This window comes from Vanellus vanellus (assembly GCF_965231255.1).
Source record: "Vanellus vanellus genome assembly, chromosome: 25".
In the NCBI taxonomy this organism is placed as follows: domain Eukaryota; kingdom Metazoa; phylum Chordata; class Aves; order Charadriiformes; family Charadriidae; genus Vanellus; species Vanellus vanellus.
The window spans coordinates 5,207,843-5,227,183 of record NC_138930.1 but is presented as its reverse complement, the minus strand read 5'-3'; the positions used below and the strand labels follow the sequence as shown (position 1 = coordinate 5,227,183).

Below are 19,341 nucleotides of genomic sequence, written 5' to 3'. Positions count from 1 at the left end.
CGAGGAGGTGGAGATGGCTGCAAGAAGGCGGGCTGGTTCGGCTGGAGAAGAAGAAAAACCCGCGGGCGATGGGTGAGATGTAGATGCCCCTCCAGCAAATAGGGGGAATTAAGATATTCTTCCGTTTGAGTCTGATGTGTTGGGGCGACGCGGGTGAAAGCCGCCGGAAAATGAGATGAGGGTCTTCATGCAGTCGCCGCGGCTCAACCTCCGGACCCCTGGCGTGGGAGGGAGCGAGAAGGGGTGAGGGGCTGCACCCACCCCCCGGCCCTGCCGCCGACCTTGCGTCGGGGCGTTTTATTAATCCAGAGGTGGAATAACGAGCCTGGGGCAGCGGAGTCGCTGGTTTTGGATCAGCCCCGGGCAGGAGGAAGCCCCCCCCGCCCCACCGGCTCCAAGGGGGCTCAGCAGAGGGAAGGGGGCTGGGTGCCACCCCGGGGCCGAGCATGGAGGCAGAAGGTGGAAGTTCTCATGGAGTTAGGACCTCCTGCAAAGCCCCCACACACACACTTGCGCGGAGGAGATGGAGCTGCTGGAGGGACGCGTCCCTGAGCTCAGAGCCCGCAGCAGCAGCCCCCAAAGCTGGACCAGCTCCCCCCTGGCCACGGGGGCCGCCCAGGCTTCAAAACCATCCGAAGCGGTTTTTTAAAAATGCCCATAAAAGGAGGGAGCGAAACAGTCCTGCGCCTTGATGCCATCTCCCCTGTCCCGGCATGGTGGGAGGTCGATGCTGGCCAGGACGGCTACGCCGAGGGCTTGGGGAGGGAGGACATAGCCGGGGTCTTCTCTGGGCGCAGGAGACCCGGGGTGGTGCTGCGGGTGGCCCCGGCACGCAGGCTGTCCCCGCGGGTGATGAGGCCGGCGTAGCCCTCCTGGTGGGAGAAGGCGTAGCTGGAGCGGCGGTGGAAGGAGCCGCGAGGAACATGGGACCGCAGCTCCACTGAGGGCTCCGGCTCCCGCCTGGCCTTCAGGCAGATCTTCTGCAAGGAGATGGGGAGATGAGGGCTGTGGCCACCTCCCAGGCAGGCCTTCGCCCCAAGGAGGGGGACACACAGGGAGAGCCGGGACGCCCTCCACCAAAACACAGTTTGGCTCCCAGCTCCACCATCACCTGAGTTGATGCGATGGGATGAATAATGTGGGGAGTCTCATGGGGGTCTTCAAAGCTCTTGGAGCTCTGGAGCACAATCTCAACCCCCGCTCCCATCTGGGACCTCTTTGTACCACCGGCAAGGTGTGACCCACAGCCCAGATGGGAGTGAGCTCTACCAAGGCTGGGGGTGGTACCAAGCCCTGTAGCAGACCCCAGTGCCTCCTAAGCGGCAGCTCCAGGGGAGTCTTGGAGGGCAGTTCCTTACTGCAGCCCAAAACAGACCCTCTCCAAAAGCTGGAGCAGGTCTCTGGCCTCCCATCGGGCCATGAATGGATTTGGGGAGAGGCCCCTGGAGCCAGACTTGGATACCCATGTCATGAGAGACCACCACCAGCTGAGTGGTGCCACCAAGGGGAAGTGACGTCCCACCACTACGGCCCAGGCAGCAGCTTCCCTGGGGAACCTCACCCTTCCCATCACCAGCAGTGCCCTGGCCAGCCCCAGACGTGGACGCCGGCAGGAGGCAGACCCCTTCCCATGCCATCCCCCGCACGGCCCTCACCTGCTGGATGGTGGTTTTGCCCGCGATGGTGCGGTACAAGCGGACAGTGAGCGAGGGGATGGTGTTCACCACCAAGGACAGCAGGACCACGAGCAGGACATAGGGGTCGGTCAGGGCATTCCGGCTGGCATCTATCAACGCAAGAAGTCGGTGGGTGATCTTTGAGTAGGGAAGGTGGAGAGGACAGAGGGAACAACTGTCGGGGGACAGGCACCCACCCATGAAGGAGTTGAGGGGTCTAAAGAGGAGATGGCACCTAAATCGGAGTCAAAAATCAAGAAAGCAAGATTGAGAAGTGGTGATGAAGAGATGATCTACAAGGTGGGAAACAGCTCGTAGCACAAAGCCCAGGCTGGGCTCCCCTGGCTGGAGAAGGGAAGGGCCATGGGGATCCCCGGGGCATCTCACCTGGGAAGTTGAAGATGGCAGGCGCTGTCCTGAAGGCATTGATGCTTTGGGTCAGGAAGGAGAAGAGGCAGAAGAGCAGCAGGCTGGCCGTGACCATTAGGAAGGACAAAGCTGTCCAGAACTTGGTGTCCAGGATGATCTGCCGGGGCAAGGGCAGAGCACACAGAAGCTGTGGGGACCTTCTTCCCTACAGCCCCTCATCCCTAACTCCTCCCCTGCCCCAAGGCAGACCATCCCCCAGCCATGGAGCTGCTGGGGATCGTGTCAGAGAGCCCAGGGCTGAGTCCAGCTGCGGTCCCAGACCATCTGCCCCAGGGCCGGCGTAGGGAAGGGCAGACTGGTGCTCACCTCCATGAGGACTGACAGCAACGCCGACGTGGCCACCGTGACAGCGAAGGACTCGTAGTCACCGACAGCCCTGCTGCCGACGTGGTCCTCAAAGGCCCAGAGCGCGATGTAGAAGCTGGCCAGCGAGGTGCTGACCCCGTGCAGGAGGGTGACGCTGAAAACGCGGTAGTTGAAGAGCTCGTCTTGCTGCCCGATCACATAGAGCTCGGGGAACTCCAGGCTCTTCTTGGCGCTTACATCCTGCCGGGAGGCCACCAAGCATCACCCTCCCCACCCAGGCCGGAGAGCAGGATTGGGCAATCCCACCCAACACACCCTTTGGGAAAGCTGCGCTGAGTCCCTCCACCCGCTCGCTCTGGGGTGATGGGAAACAGAGGCACCCCAGGACCGGTGGTGACCTCCACGTGCCCGTTGAGCTGCTTGGTACCAACAAAGAGCCACGTGGATGGGGTGCAACGACCACGGGGATGATTCACACCCACCGAGGACGCAGCCTGGTGAACCCGTACCTGCTCCAGAAGGCCCATGGACAGCACGGGGTACGTGGTGTAGAAAATGTTGTACAGCGCAAGGAACCAGCCCTCGTACAGAGGCTAGAAGGGAGAAGAAAGCGGCTGTGAGCTCAGCGATGCTTTGGAAAGACGCCGAAAGGATGCCCAGGCACCGGGGGCGAGTCCAAGAGACCGGCATCCAAACGCTGGGGAACCCCCCGTGGGTCTTGCCCCAGGCTCTACATCGCCCCGCGTTCTCTGCGGCGGTGGGTGGGCTGTGGGACCGTCCTGCAGATGGAGATGGGGAGCTGGAGCCAGGCAGCGGGCATCAAGTCATACCGATGACCCTTGGGATAAAAGCTCCCATTTTTGGGGGGAGGGGAAAGCAGCTTAATGCACAGGCGATCTTTCCTCGAGTCTGTCCGAGACTGAGCTGCATCCCATATCTCCCCGGGGTGCTCTTCCCAATCCAGGCGGGTAAAAAGCAGGTAACCAGTTGCATCTCAGCCAGGCAGCCCCCCAACACCTCCCCCCCCCCCCAAAAAAATAATAATAATTGGAGAACCCAATACCAGGGCCAGGGAGAAAGGAGACCAGGGCAGTGATGTGGACACGTGCCCATCAGGCAGTACCAGGCACGAGACCTGCATGGGGTCCTCAGCCGAGGGGCTGCACCAGCGCTGTGCAGACCTCCACGGGGCGGATGGGACCCCTCTGCTAATGGCAGCGTCCCTCACCTGAGCTGTGAATCCGCTGTGGAATGCGAACCAGACCTGGGCCATAAGGCCAGCAAAGGTCTTGTAGAAGAAGTAGCGGAGGAACTTGCAGATGCGCAGGTATGCCCAGCGGCCGTGGACGAGCAGGAGGCGCTGGAGGTAAGAGAACTGCGCCAGGGCATAGTCGCTGCACTGCACGGCTTGCATGCCCTCCAGCCCGCTGATGCCCACACCGATGTCGGCGGCTGCGGGAGACAGGAGGGTGTGAAACGCGGGTGGAGAGGTTTTTGGGGAGCCGGGTGCTCGATTTCCCTGTGGCTCGTCCCCGGGCTGATGGGGCAGAGGGTGAATCCAGGAGCGGTGGGCAGAGGGAAGAAGCTCCCCTCTCGTCACACACCACGGCTGCGGCAGTGAGATGCCAGGCATGGCGGGGCACGTGAAGAGCACAGCCCCGTGTCTGGAGAGGGGCAGGGAGGTCTCTGCCGCCTGCCCAGGTTGGAGCTTGAAGCTTCATCCCTGCTGCTAAAGCAACTGTTCCACCCTTCTCCCGGCCAAGGCTGGTCCCAGTCCTCGTCCTGTGCCTCCCGCTGCCCTCCCACCACGGCAACATGGGGAACTGGGGCGGCGCTCCCCTCCCAGCTCCTCACCTCGAAGGAGAGGGTGAGGTGGTGGAGATGGGAGATGGGGCACCACCACTCCCAACCAGTGGGACGCGCCGGCTAAAACCCACGCTCTCCCCTGCCCCGAGCCTCACTTTTGATCATGTTGACATCGTTGGCCCCGTCCCCGATGGCCAGCGTGATGGCTTTCTTGTGCTTCTTCACCAACTGCACAATGAGGGCTTTCTGCTTGGGAGTCACTCTGCAGCAGATCACTGCCTGGCAGCTGGTGGCCAAGTCCACGAAGGCCTTCTCCACCGGACTGCCTTGCTCCTGCGAGCCGATAGCCCTGCAGCAAGCCAGCTGCCGCCACAGCCACCGCTTCTTCTCCTTCAGCACCTCTCCCGTGTGGAGGATTTTGTCCTTAGGGGAGAGTACATGTGGTTGGGACCTCACCCGTAGCCTTCACAGCATGAGGCCTCTCAGCTCCTCAATGATGCTCTCGTAGGTGCTACGTAAAAGTGACCTTAGTTTTCTCCAAGCTTGTCATGCAGCAGGCACTGTGCCCACGAGACCAGTTTGTCCCAGTATGACCAGAAGAGCATGTGATCCCACCAGCCTGCGTCATCCCAGAAGACTGGTCAGGCAGGTGTGGTCGAAGCCCCTCAACACCAAATGACCAGCGCGAGGTTGTCCCTTTCTCCACTCTTCATTCCCCAGCCCAAAAACGGGCTTTTCCCACCCCTTGGGCAGGAGGGGCATCACCTCCTCCACGAGCTGGTGCCACCCAGGACTTGGATAGCATCAGGGCAGAAACAGCGATCTGCCGGCGCAGGCAGGGAGCAGAGAAGAGCATCCAAGTGCCGCCTTACCAGGAAGTCCCCGCTGATGATGAGAGCTCTTTTCTTGTGGGGCGAAGCCTCCGGGCGTTGCTGGGAGAGGCGGCCGCTGCACAGGGCTTCCCCGCTGCCGCTGAGGTTGTTGTTGCTCACCCAGTAAGCCTCGAGGATCTCGCTGGGTGAGGAAGGGGTGGTTGGAACTGAGCTGGGGCCAGTGGGCACGCTGCCTTGCTTCAGACTGAGACCTACAATTGGCCTTCGCCATCTCAAAGCCAGCTCCAGGGACCCAGTGGTGGGAACAGGGACCCAGTGGTGGGAACAGGGAGGGACAGAGAGGGAGCCCCGGGGCTCACTGGTATCAAAAATCAGCCAATGTCCCTGAGGGGGAGAGCTTATGCACTTTCTGGTCAAAGCCTGTCAAGGAAGAGACTGCTGTAGGGGCAGAAACAGATGGGGAGGCCTGGAGAAGCACAGCATCCCAGACTGGTCAGGGTTGGAAGGGCCCTCTGGAGCTCCCCCATCCCACCCCCTGCCAGAGCAGGGGCACCTCCAGCAGTGGCACAGGACACCTCCAGGCGGGTTTGGAATGGCTCCAGAGTGGGAGACTCCCCCCCTCTCTGGGCAGCTGTGCCAGTGCTCTGCCGCCCGCACAGGAGAGAAGTTCCTCCTCAGGTTCAGATGGAACTTCCTATGGTCAAGTTTGTGCCCGTTCCCTCTTGTCCTGTCACTGGGCACCGCTGAGGAAAGGCTGTTCCCATCCCCCCGGCACCCTCCCTTTGGGGATTGATACGCATTGATAAGATCCCCCCTCAGTCTTCTCTTCTCCAGACTGAACAGCCCCACGTCCCTCAGCCTTTCCTCATCAGAAAGATGCTCCAGTCCCCTCATCATCTCTGTAGCCCTTTGCTGGACCCTCTCCAGCAGTTCCCTGTCCTTCTTGACCCAGGGAGCCCCAAACTGGCCACAGTGCTCCAGATGTGGCCTCCCCAGGGCAGAGCAGAGGGGGAGGATGCCCTCCCTCCACCTGCTGGCCACACTCTTCTTGATGCCCCCCCGGATGCCATTGGCCTTCTTGGCCACCAGGGCACATTGCTGGCTCATGGGCATCCTGTTGGCCACCAGCACTCCCAGGTCCCTTTCCACAGAGCTGCTCTCCAGCAGGTCAGCCCCCAACCTGTACCAGTGCATGGGGTCATTCCTCCCCAGATGCAGTACCCTACTCTTGCCCGTGTTGAATTTCACAAGGTTCCTCAATTTCATAAGGTTCCTCTGCATCTGCAGATGAGGGCCATGGATGTCCAGACTGGGACAGGGAAGAAGAATCATCTCTGGCAGAGTCAAACTCTGCCCACCCTGCACAGGTTCCTATGCCCTTGGGTGTCTTCAGTGGGGACAACCATGTCCTGAACCAGGAGGTCATGATTCCTCACCTGATCTCCTTCTCCTCCAGGATCTCCATGTCATCCGTCAGCAGCTTGCACGCGTAGCCAATGTTCATTGCGGTCTCTGCAACATGCAGGTGTCAACAGCTGATGGCCACATGGTGCTGGTCCCCCCTCGCCCCAACCCTGAGGCAGCCGCCAGCCCTCGGGTCCAACAGCCCTTGGTGGGCAGCAGCTGCTGGGGGCTCTGCCCCAGCTCTGTGCCATCGTGCAGATGGCTTCCCTGGCTTCAGTTTCCCCATGGGTGACACGATCTGTGGGACATGCTGTAATTTTATATTAAAGGGAAGAGCAGACCCTGGTTGTTTCCCGCTCCCAGGGTCTCCTATCTCTTTGATCCTGGTTAGGGGAGAAGCTGAAGTGTGTTGGTGGGATCTGAGGTTGCCTCCACTGACCTTGTTTGTCTCCTGTCAGCACCCACACTTTGATGTTGCCCAGTTTCAGCAGCTGGATGGTCTCAGGGACTCCATCTTGCAACTTGTCCTCAATGGCCGTGGCCCCAAGCAGCTGGAAGGAGGGTGAGTGGGTGGCATGACATGGGGCAGGGCAAGATGCGGAAGTGGGAATTACCCCTGGACCCAACAAGGGGTCCTTGCCCATGGGTGGACGCAACCTGACGGATGTCTATCCCAGTGTCTACTGGCATGTCACAGTCACCCCTGGGGGGGAGGTCTGCCTGCCCTCCAACCCAGGGAGGGGGTGTTGGGTTGGACACTTCACCCCCTCATCCCAGAGAGCTGAACCCCACACTCCTGCCCTCTGTGGGACCAGCAGAGCTGGTTCCTCCGAAACCCCAGCCTCATCCCACCTGCAGGTTCTGCTCCATCTCCTCGTACAGCTTGTCCAGCTCCCGCGCGCGGTCCTGCAGCAGGACGCTGGCCTCACGGTGCCGCCTGCTCCACACGCTGTACTCGACCTCGCTCACCTCCTTGCTGGCCAGGCATAAAGTCCTCAGTGTCTCCTCTGCAAAGCGCTGCAGAGATGAGACGTCAGGTCTCCCTTCCCTCAACCAGGATGACTCTCACGGTGGACCAGGGCATCACGCCAGCCAACCGCAATGCTCCCATGGGCAGAGCCAGAAGGCCCTGCAGGATCTGGGGGTCTCCCTCTGGGCTCTGACTCCCTCCCCCACCCTACAGCATCCCCATAAGCAGCCTTGCGATGCAACTGGTCCATGCAGAACATCGAAGGTGGATTTGATGCCCTCTTAGCCCCTGCCCCATATGCAGGTGGGGCTCCTAGAGCAGAAGGAAGAAAGAAGGACCAAAATCCTGAAGGCGGAGGGAGAAAGAGCAGCAAGGGGACTCCAGGACAGCCAGCCCAAAGCCAGCAGCAGGGAGACCAGCCCTTTCCACCCCAGACTCACATCCAGCGCCATCTCGGTGAAGGTCTCATTGGGCCCTCGCCTCTGCAGTCTCTCCAGGATGACCGTGTCAGCCCCTTTGGTGTAGAGCCGAATCATGCCCTGGGGGTCTCGCACTGGGAAGGAGGGGAAGGACAGCTTAGGTACCCAGGGAGATGGTTCTCACGCATCGTTGTCCCCACGCAATGGCCATGCTGCAGAAGGCACCCCAGGGGACGCTAGTGCTTTTCTGCTCACAGTCACAAGAAGCACAGGAATGTCCCCAGATCTACACCACCACAAGGCAGGACCAGGTCTCAAGGACTGCCGGTTCCTCACACACCTCCTCTGAGCCCCTGATTTACTCACGCTTCCTGCTCAAACCCTTAATCGCTGCTCAAACCCTTCTCGGCTGCCTTCACCAAGGTATCAGGGTGAGCAAAACCACAGGGATGACCACGACGGTCCTTAGGAGCCCCTATGCCAGTTGTGGTCAATCACAGCCGTCCCAGTGCCATCCCTTGCAGGATGGGACCCTCTGTGTTTCTGGGGTGGCCCCCAAGAGACCCCGTCCTGCTCACCCAGGACAGACATCCTCTTGCGATCGCTGTTGAAGTCCAGCATGGCCAGCACTTTGTACGTCCTCTTCATCCCCAGTTCACTGATGGTGATGGTGTCTTGTGTTCGGGCCAGAAAGACGTACCCCAAGTTCCTGGCTGCCAACACCAGCGCTTCTTCATCCGGTGAAGCTGCCTGATAAACCAGCTGGTCTGCAGAAGAGGAGTAGGAGTTAGACAAGACTCCCAGCTAAGCAACTCTTGGTGGCCAAGTCCACGAAGGCCTTCTCCACCAGACTGCCTTGTTCCTGCGAGCCCGTAGCCAGTCAGCAGGGCAGCCACCACCTGAAACACCCTGTTCTTTCCCAGCACCAACATTATCTATGGAGACCCTAAAGTCCAAGCCACCAGGCTAGGGAAACTCAGTCCTACTTGTCCCATCTCTTCTGCTCATTGCCCCAAGCAGGACACGTGCCCAGACAGGGATGGATTATCCCCGCTGTGCTTCTGTTCCAACTAATTAGCTTTAAAACAAACCCGAATGTACACATCCATGTGTCCAAAGCATCCCCGGGCTCTCACGCCACCTGCATCCCCCCCAGCAGAGCTTTGCTGGGTGATGGAAAAAGCCATCGTGGCTTCGATGCCTTGAACGGCAGCTCGACCCCACTCCGAGCACGTCAACCGCTGCGGCCAACCCACCGCCCTTCTCCTCCACCATGACGGTGTGGCAGAGGGCCAGCAGCCTCAGGAACTCCCTCAGCACGGGGTCGCTGTCCCGCCGGGCGGCTTCCAGCAGCGTCGCGTCGCAAAAGTCCAACTTCTTCTCCCCGTGGTGGCTCCAGGTCAACCCTGACCCCTGCAAGAGGCACGGGCAGACTGCAGGCACCCGAGAGAGGGACCGAGCACGGGGCACCGCACCGGGGATGCTGCTGGGTCGCAATGTAGGGACCCTGTGCCGGCACGGTCCGATCCTGATCAGAGCCCGTAAGTGGAGCTCTGCATTGGGGGTGAGTATAAAAAGGTTGGGAATAATAATAATAATAATAATAAAATAAAAATCAGAATGGGATTATTTTGTAAACCTGGTGGCTCCCCTGTCCTTAAGCGGCAGCTGAGAACTGGCAAACTCGCCAGCCCGAGGAAGCACATGCCTCTGTGAGAGCATGGGACCCCGTCGCAAGCAAGCCGTGTTCCAAACCAACGGGCTGGTCCTGCTGCCGGTGTCATCAATAACTGCCACCGCTTTGGGGACAGTGAGGAGCAGCGCCCGGCCCCACGCTACATGGGAGAGGGGAGTTACGCACCGATGGCTGCTTGTTCTCACGGCCCGTGCCTGTACCTGCCAAAATAAAAATAATTCAATTAATAGGGGGGTGGACCTGCTGGGAAGCAGTTCTGAGGAGAAGGATCTGGGGGTCCTGGTAGATAGTAAATTATCCCTGAGCCAGTGATGTGCCCTTGTGGCCAGGAAGGCCAATGGCATCCTGGGCTGCACAGGGAAGAGTGTGGCCAGGAGGTGGAGGGAGGTCATTCTCCCCCTTTACTCTGTACTGGTGAGGCCACAACTGGAATACTGTGTCCAGTTCCGGGCTCCCCAGTTCAAGAGGGACAGGGAACTGCTGGAGAGGGTCCAGCGTAGGGCAACTAAGATGACTGAGGGATTGGAGCATCTCCTGTATGAGGAAAGGCTGAGAGCACTGGGACGCTTTAGCCTGGAGAAGAGAAGGCTGAGGGGAGACCTTATTATGGCGTATCTAAAGGGTGAGTTGAAGGAGGATGGAGCCAGGCTCTCTTCAGTGGTTCCCAGTGACAGGATGAGGGGCAATGGGCACAAGTTGGAACACAGGAAGTTCTGTTCAAATACACGGAAAATCTTCTTTACGGTTCAGGTGGCACTGGCACAGGCTGCCCAGGGAGGGGGGGAGTCCCCTTCTCTGGAGGTTCTCCAGACCCGCCTGGATGCAGTCCTGAGTGATGCGCTCCGAGCAATCCTGCTTTGGCAGGGGAGTGGGGCTGGATGATCTCTAGAGGTCCCTTCCAACTCGGAAAATACCGTGACTCCGTAATAGAGAGCTGGCAGCAGGCGTCACTCCTGTGACTTTCTACACGGTTTTCCTGTTAAAATTCAGGTCTGGCCTTCCCCCGCTTTTCCTGGGAGACTCTGTGGTTGGCCAGAGACTGGTGGGATCACGGAGGTGCGACACGTCCATCAGGCGGGGAAAAAAAGGGGGTTATTCCCGCTTAAAAACTTTGCCAGATTTTTTTTTTTTTTTTTTTTTTCCCCTCCTCTTCGCTTTTAGCACTGTCCATTTGTCCCAATTTATCTCGGGGGAAAAGGAGCTCCGTGCTAAAGCTCTGGCCCGCCCTGCTTGCTAAATTTCACTAATGAAGCACCGAGACAGCTCCCAAAAGTCAGCCGAGAGCTGGAGTAAGCGTAGCAATAACAAAAGGAAGGACTTGGCAATTCTCAGGTTTCTAAGGGAAAACCCAAACAGAATCATAAAAAACCCCGAAGACCAATGACATGCATTCGCTGTAAAGAAACAACCTGAGGGAAACGATATTTTTTTTTTTTTTTGCCTCCTCCATAGGTCACCTGAAAGCCTCAGAGTGCCCAGATTTGGAAACCAAGCTGGAGGTTCACCAGAAAGCGACGCAAAGAAGAAAAGCGAAACCTCCTTTTTCTCTCCAAGACCTTCATAGAAAATAAAAATCCGTGGACCTCACTGGCCCATCACCCTGTGGCTCCTATGCCTGCCCTGTCCTGGACACCTGGGCCACCATCACCCAGGTGGGATCCACCTCACTCAGACTACGTGTTTGCCATGTGGCCGTGCTGAGCTCCTAACCCCAGGGTCCCTTTTGTATCAGGGAAGACCTAGCTGATCTCAGCGGAATTTGGGGCACGATACCTCTCCCGAAAGGCAGGCACGTGTTTTAAGAGGGCAGAACTGTGCCCCGTGGGAGCACAAGACAAATGTGACTGCAGGCGTGGTGGTCCCCGCAAAGCACCTCTAACAGGGGAGATGAGAACAAGATGAATTCCCACAGCTTCCACCCAACGTGCCGGACCACCAAGATCAATCCATACGCCCCAAGCTTCCTAGCAAGCCAGGAGAAGAACCAAAGTGGCCTAAATTCAAGTTCTACCTCACTCATGAGTCTCTACAGACTTGCATCCACCAAAAGTTACCATAGATGGTCCCATTGATGCAGCATTTCTTGAAGCTCATAACATTTTGCGTCAAGGTACCAGTCTTGTCCGAGAAGATATATTCGATCTGGCCGAGCTGATCATTGAGGCTGGTGCTTCTGGCTTTTGCTGGAATGTCCTTGACAGCGTAATACATTTCCAGATCCCAGTTGATAAAAAAGCTGTTCACCAGATAGATGAATTCGAACCTAAGGAGTCCGATAGAAGAAAACTTACACCGGGGAAGGAGATCGCGTTACTCACAGCTCAGGGGGTCTTGGGGATCTGACACGGGACGAAAGGGCAGAGGGCAACTCCCCACCTGGATCCTATTGCTCTGAGCTTGGGGGGAGCAAGAGGGTTTTCATTGTGCGCGGCCAGTTTTCCAGAAGGCTCATCACACCGGAGTGAGATGGCCCACTGGGTGCCGGGCAACTGGGTGCCCCTCTTGAAATCTGGCCCTTGATGACAAATTTCATAGATCTGGAGATTCAGCGAAGGGCCCAAGGGTTTGGAAACTGCTTCTTCCAGCACGAATTGTGATTATTGCCTGCTCACAATGGCTGCGCGCCCTTCTCTTCCCGACCCTGCTGGTGGGAAACGCCACCCTCATCGGTGGCCATCCTCAGCCTGCCCAATCCCAACATCAGTACATCAGTCTTTGCACCTCTTCTCTGGCTTTCCTCTGAGAAGACCTCGAAGCACATCGTCGATGTTTGTAAGACACCCCCCCCCCCCCCCATCCATCCTTACGGCTAAGGGAACATATGGGAATGACTTGCTCGGGGTCACAGCTGGATCCTTTGTGCAGCCTCATTTTGTGGCTTAAACTGAGGTGCCAGATGATGGCCAAGGACAGGGAGTGGGGTACTGATCTCCGATCCCTTCCAAGCTCTGGTGTTCTTACGTTATATACATGGACATGGGTATGATGATGCTCAGGAGGATCGTGAAGCCCCAGAAGTTGAAGAAGGCCTGCTGGGCAGGAGTCGTATGCTTGTAGAGAGCAGAGAGGTAGCTGTGCTTCTCCTGGAACATCCTGGCCCAGAACCCAGAGGCAACGGCGAGGCACAGCGATGTGGCCAACAGCACCAGGAAGATCTGAGATGGGAAGCCAGGATGAGACCGTCACATCACACAGAGCCCACCAGACTCTTTTCTAGGATCAACCATTGCCCCTTCCAGACTGTTTGTCTCATTTAGCTGTAAACTTGTGGAAAAGTGTCCTTGTGCCTTCAGGTTCTCAGAGCTCATCCTGGGCCAAGACTGAAGGACCACAGCACGTATTTCCGCTTCAGAGAAAACCCCAACTTTCCCACCCTCCTAATTGCCTCAGACACCATCTCCCTGGACAAGGGGGTGTCCTACAGCCCTCCTGCTGAAGTGCCAGTCAACAGAGGAATGCTAGTGGCCAACCTGAGAGGTGATGACGCTCAACCACCAGGAACAGGAGTAAGAGCCATCCTCATTATGACCACGCTGTTTTGCTTCCCCCAGAGGAAAGGTTCCTCCTTCCCCCACCCTCCTGCAGGTCCCTCAGCCCAAAATGCCTTCTCGGACCTCCACGGTTATGGGTTAGTAAAGCAGGCCAGGAGGGCTTGGAGCTCCTGAATACTCCAGCTGGTTCAAGGGTCTGCTCTACAGCTGAGGACTCAAAGCTGCCAGCGTCCAGGGTTTAAGCAACACAACCACCACGCAGGCGGCTCCAGACCCAGCAACTGCCACTTCCTGAGAACATCGCTTGGTATTTGCCCATAACATGTTAAACCCAAGATATTTTGAGCAAAATATCGCAAGCTTAAGAAAATCAGCATCACCCAAGCAAGCAGCCTCTCAAGAGAAGACTTGTGAGCAACCCCAGGAGGCCGATGGACCAGGGCAGGAGGTGTTTGTACCACACTCACTATGATCACCAGCCGGTCCATCATGCGGTCCAGCTTGGTTTTCTTCCGCTTGATCTTTCCACAGTTCCTCATAATTTTGGTATCAAATCCTGGACGAGAAACATTTTAGAAGTCAAAACGCAAGTCCACAGCCCCCCGAAGGTTGACTTGCAGCTACGTGATGCTGGTTTCCTCCATAACAACATGGAGTCTTCCACCTCTGAAGACTTCAGAGGACTGCATCCCTCCATCAGTGGTTAATCAAGCTGGGGCTGCGCACCCGGAGAAGTGCTGCTTACACCAAATCCTACCCCTCCCCTCTTCCCACAGCTGCTCACGGCCAAGTTCTCAGCTGCGCTGAGCCGCAAAGCGCAAAGGGCCACAAAGTGGATCCAGGACGTGGTGCGGGTGAAATATAACCCGGGTAGAGCAGAGCTTTGGTACCACCACATCATCTCCCTGAGGATGGGACCTGCTGGTGCCAGAAGCGCTCGGGTAGCTTAAAATCCCCATCCCCGGTCACCTGGGTGGTTTTGGCCCTTCCTGGGCGCCCACCTGCGTAGATAACCAAGCCGTAGCAAACGTCGGTGTTGCGAAGCTTGCAGCCTCGCAGCAAGATCCTTTCGCTGTCAAGTGAGAAGGTCTCGCCCCTCCACTCCAAGGTGCCGGTGAAGCTGTGCATGCGGCTGTTGGGCTCCTCGCAGGTCACTCTCCCTTGAGCAGAGGGCACGATTCAGGTGATGGATTGGGGGCAAACGAGAGGACCTTCCTCTCCCCTCACCCCCCACCATGCCTGCCCCCTCCCAAGAGGGGTGCTGGGGGCTTCTCGGGAAGATTCAGGTTTTGTCAGGGCATCTCCAGATCCAGCTGAGGGACAGACGGCTCAAATTAAGGCTAAACTGGAGAACCACCTTGTAGTGCTGGGAGGGTGCCCGGTCCAGGAACCGCCCTGGGCTATAAAATTGGAGAAAGTGGAAACCCAGAGCCTCTGAGAGGGGATTCTGCATCCTATGGAGGACCAAAGGGGAAAAAATCCAGGGTCTGAGCTCAGGTTTGGGAGCCACGCACTTGATTGCAGGGCAGAGGGAAAGAGGGAAGGTGCAGAACCCTGATGGACCCATCACAGAGCCACTCTGCTGGGGAAGGGCCTCCAGGCAAGGTCGTTGGCTCCTTGCAGGCAGGAGGACATCCAACCTCCTATTGGACCGATGGCACTTGGTGCCTGAGGGGGACAGAGACTTCCCGGGGGCTGAACCCATCCCATCCCGGTGGGATGGCCGCATCCTTGCCTATCTGGGAGACTCACCATCAAAGGCAGCCATGGTCTCCTCGCTCACCAGCTCCTGGTGGGTGACCAGAAGGGCTTGTCTGAACTTCAGGTTTGTTTCCCTGCGAACGAGAGCCAGGGAGGGAAAAATAAAACAACCCGGTGGGGTAACAGAGCTGTTAATTTTGCTGTCGGACCCATGGGACAGAGGTGGCCGTTAATTATCGGGTGATTACATGAGTGGTGGCAATGAAAAGTGAGATAGGGACCTATCGTGCCAGACATGGAGCTCTCTTGCAGGGAGAGAGCCCTGGCCCGGTGACCCCACCATTAAATCATCCAGTAGATGGAGGTGGGAAGGACGGGGGAGCTGCTGTCCTCAGCGTGGCTGGGAGAGAGCCGAGAGCCAGAGAGAGATGCCCAAGGTCACCAGCTGCTCTGTGGAAGCCTCAAAAGTGGTTTTGGCTTCCCGTTTTCAAAATTTGGGGCTCAAATCCCATTTCTCGGGTGTCTGTAGGTTTAGCGTTCAGAGGATCCCCTACACCCCATGGTTTCTGCCGGACTTGCAGCCCTGCCAGTGTGCCTGAGCCCCCCCCCCCAGTGCTGTGGGGGCTCAAGACCAGAGGCTTCAGCCGTTGGCTGGGATGTCTCTGCCCTTCTCCTCCCGTGGCAATCGTGGTCCTGTGCCCTTCTCCTCACCCGTCGATGTCGGCAGTCTCCACGTAGCACAGGCTGCTGGGCTCCGAGCTGCACAGCAAGAGCATGTCAGCCTTGAAGAGCAAAAAGGGGGGAGAGAGAGCACCCGGTTGAGCCCCTCATAGAATCATAGAATCATACATAGGGTTGGAAGGGACCTCTAGGAGATCATCTAGTCCAACCCCCCCACCAGAGCAGGGCCACCTTAGAGCCGGTGGCACAGGAACGCGTCCAGGCGGGTTTGGAATGTCTCCAGAGATGGGGACTCCACCACCTCCCTGGGCAGCCTGTGCCGGTGCTCTGCCACCCTCAAGGTAAAGAAGTTCCTCCTCGTGTTTAGGTGGAACTGCCTATACTCAAGTTTGTGCCCGTTCCCTCTTGTCCTGTCACTGGGCACCACCAAAAAGAGCCTGGCCCCATCCTCCCTCCTCGCTGAAACTCCCCCCCCCCCTCCCGCAGCCAGCTCCAAGGCCCCGCTCACCGGGACGAAACTCTCCTTACGCAGGCGGACGATGTCCCCGACACAGATGTCACGCCATTTCTGCCAGCGGAAGCTGCAGGAGAATTCAGAGGATATTTTTACCCTTGCAGAAGCGGGGGAACGGGGGCCGCGGCTGTTTCTGTCCTCTGTGTCCGTCCCAGCCTCTTGCATCAATGGGGCCTCCAGATTGTTGGTTCCTCTGCCACCACGGTGGCCTCCCATCTGCATGACCAAAGGACGGCTGAGCAGTGAGGAGGGCACAAGTACCCATTTGTGACATCCGTATCTCCCCTCCCCGCGGGTGGCAGGGACTTACGGCCCCCTGGCCACAGGTGGGAAATGTTGGTCCTTCCCTGGACCAGTGTTTAGCAGGAGTATGACTCCGTGGGTTAGATATGAAGACTTGGAGGAACTTCTGTGGCCAGGAAACCCTTCTCCCAGCGTATCACAGCAAATTAGGGCTGTTTTTAGACCCGTTGTCTGTGACGGGGGTACGATCATCCCTCCAAGGGAACAGCTGGACCTGCAGCAGATTTTGGGAGGTGATGGGAGTTTGCAGAGTGAGGGACATTCCCACCAAAACCCTTCTCAGCCGCTACGCTCAAGGATGCTCAGCACTTCAGATGATCCGTCATCGTTCCACACAGGCCTGGAAAACACGGGAACAGCTTCCCAAAGCCCCTCACCTCTTCCCAGACAGGATTTCACATGGCCTGTTGTTGATGTTTCTGTCACTTTGGTGACGGCTCTGCACAGAGGAGAGAAAAAAAGAGGCCAAAAGAAAGGGATGGGCCATGCCAGACTTCCTTGGGCCATGAAAACAACCCTCTTAATGCCATAATCTGCTGCCTCAGCCCCAGGGCAAGATCTGCTGTCTGAAGTCATTGGAAGATGTATTCTGACGAACAAAGAGGCAAAATCCCCCCGAGGTACTTCTGAGGACCAACCTGGGAATGTAGCCGTTGGTTAAGATGACAAAGATGGGGGTCTAGACCCCAAAGAAAGCAACCGGCTGCCGGTCACATCCTTCCCAAGGGAACATACAAAGCGTTTTGGACATGGTAAAGTTGGTGGTACCTCAGGAACGATGAATGATGGTGACTCCCAAGCTTTTCAGCTCTCCCCACAGCAAAGGAGCCCTTTCTGCCGACCGTCCACTCCCCCAGGACCTTTGCCCAATACTCACAGCCTTTCGCTCCAACTCATACTCACAATGTCATCAATCAGGTCTCGTAGACCCCGGATGGTGAGAAGGCAGCTCAGGGGGAACAGCAGAGTGTACCAGGGCAGTGTGGAGATCTCGGGGAAGGTCTAGAGAAGGAGAATTTTAGACCACTGACACAACTTTCATCCCACCTTGGGACACCTGAAGTGACTCCTCGCCCCCAGGTGCCCTCCCCAGCCAGCGCCTGAGGATGGCAGGAACCCGTCTAAGACGAATCAAATCAACATCTCTGTCTACAGAGAACCGTTTTGTTGAATTTCCACCTCTTTTTTGAAGTGGATGTGTGAAATGCATGCGAGTCCCTGAATTTGGAGGGTAGGATTTCTATTTAGGAGTGGTCCACATGAGCTTCGCTTATATCCAAACCCAATCACTTCAAAGTAACCAAACTTAATAGAGGTTAAACCCCTCGGAGTTCATGAAAGACGATGAACACCACTGAAAAGCCGCATCCTTCACACCATTTTAGACCAGAGTCCCCTACTCTAAACACAAGACAACCCCGTCTCACACACCTCGGTGTCCATCCCACCTGTAAGAGGATGACAAAGACGAAGTAGACGTTGGCCATGCGATGAAACTGCTCATAGAGGTTCAGTGGCAGGAAGGTAAAGATGTTGTACTTGGCTGTCTTAATGGCATTGCCCTGCAGAAGAAAGGCGTGAAATCAAGGATGTGTTTTGAAAATACCAAAAACATTCTGGTGGTTTTAGGACTTCTCAACTTTGCATGGCATGAGAGATGCCTTTAAAAATTTACCCAAGCCATAATGAAGATATTTATTACAGCAAAGGGCCATATAAAATTGAAACAAAATAATTTGCTTCTGATCATCTAAAGCATACCTAACGGACGCCCAACTAGATAGTCACTATTCAGCTGGGAAAAAAAATAATCTGGTTTTGTTCAATTTAAACTTTTTCAAAAGTCTTTCTTTTGATTTGACCATCAGACTAAAAAGTATCCTTCATACAGTTCTGCTCCTCGGCTGACAGTTTCAGAGGGCATCTGGGGCACCAGGCAGGGAGCAGCCCTTCCTCTTCATTGAGGATTATGTATGTGACTCTCCATCCTACTGGAGCATCTCTGCAGCATCTCTGACGTGTCACCACCAGCTCAGGAATCAGGGTCTGGGTAAAGAAGTGGCCCGGGACTGGCCCAGGCTGACTCACCGCATACTTCTTCTTGGTCAGACAGAAGGCAAATTTCTTCTTGAACTGCATGTGGTAGTTTCGGTCATTGGCCCTCACCTCCCAGGTGAAAGCTGGAAAAGCAAGTGGATATCCACCAGCTCTCGTCAGAGCCAGGCCCTGGCCATCAGCCTCTGGCCGCCAAGGAGGACACAAAGACCAGTGATGGTGCCACTGGGCTCATGGTGACCCGCTGCTGGCATTCCATAGTGCACCTACAGCTTGGGAGCCGCTGGAGGTACAACTGGGAATGGAACTGGACCTTTGGGGTCAGCTCGTTCACAGAGGGGACAGAGGGGGCAGGGGGCCAAAAGCTTCCAGAGATGTAGGACTGCTGCGCACACTTCCCCTCTGGGCCTCGGGTTAACCGTTTGGGCTCAGATTTTGGGTTGACAGTAGAATCAGGCCGGGTGAAGGATGACTCCTCCAAGCACAGTCTTTGCTATTCTGAAGGTTGGTCGTTCCTCTCCTGATTTCATTTTTGCTATCCCAGTGCAGATACCACCAAGCAAGGGACATCCCAGCCATGTTCCCCAACTCCTGCGCCCTAGCTGAACGGTCAATCCTTCCGGACTATTTCACCCTAAATCTGCTTCTTTCCCACCTCAAAATTCTGTCCCACAGTCAACTTTCTCATAAACTGTCTAAAAAAAAAAAGGGGAAAAAAAAAACCAACAAAACCCAAACACGCTTGTTGCACACTGACCTGGCAGCTGCTTCTTTCCGTGGAGGCAGCCCGAGGCCGGGTCTTGCGCCGCCATGCCGCCGCCGCTGCCGGGATCTAGGAACAAGGACAACCAAAGGTATTTGCAACGCCAAGCAAAGACAGCGTGATCCCGCCGGGATGCTCCCACATCCCAAAGCTGGGCCCTCCGCCTCTCCAGGGGGAGGACATCGTGCAGAAGGGACACTCTTCTGAGCACAGCTGGGGGCGGGTGTCTTCCCTGGAGCCACAAACTAACTTAGACCTTTTTACTGCTCCAGAGATGTAAAGCCCTACGTTGAC

At 56.8% G+C, this 19,341-nt stretch overlaps 1 protein-coding gene across 1 annotated transcript; it reads right to left on the bottom strand.

The window, feature by feature from the left end:
• Window positions 1-743: 743 nt before the first annotated feature.
• On the bottom strand, window positions 744-19,096 carry ATP8B3 (ATPase phospholipid transporting 8B3; the record flags this gene model as incomplete). The annotated part of the gene is made up of 27 exons (XM_082495370.1): window positions 744-980; window positions 1,656-1,786; window positions 2,064-2,202; window positions 2,412-2,651; window positions 2,921-3,004; window positions 3,640-3,863; window positions 4,373-4,640; window positions 5,090-5,231; window positions 6,487-6,562; window positions 6,894-7,005; window positions 7,307-7,471; window positions 7,865-7,977; window positions 8,422-8,610; window positions 9,100-9,256; window positions 9,705-9,739; window positions 11,594-11,802; window positions 12,501-12,694; window positions 13,498-13,586; window positions 14,032-14,190; window positions 14,783-14,865; window positions 15,443-15,513; window positions 15,921-15,993; window positions 16,607-16,668; window positions 17,133-17,231; window positions 17,678-17,791; window positions 18,318-18,409; window positions 19,042-19,096. 27 exons carry the CDS (start codon window positions 19,094-19,096, stop codon window positions 744-746), a joined length of 3,612 nt encoding a protein of 1,203 aa, XP_082351496.1.
• Between the last annotated feature and the right edge of the window lie 245 nt (window positions 19,097-19,341).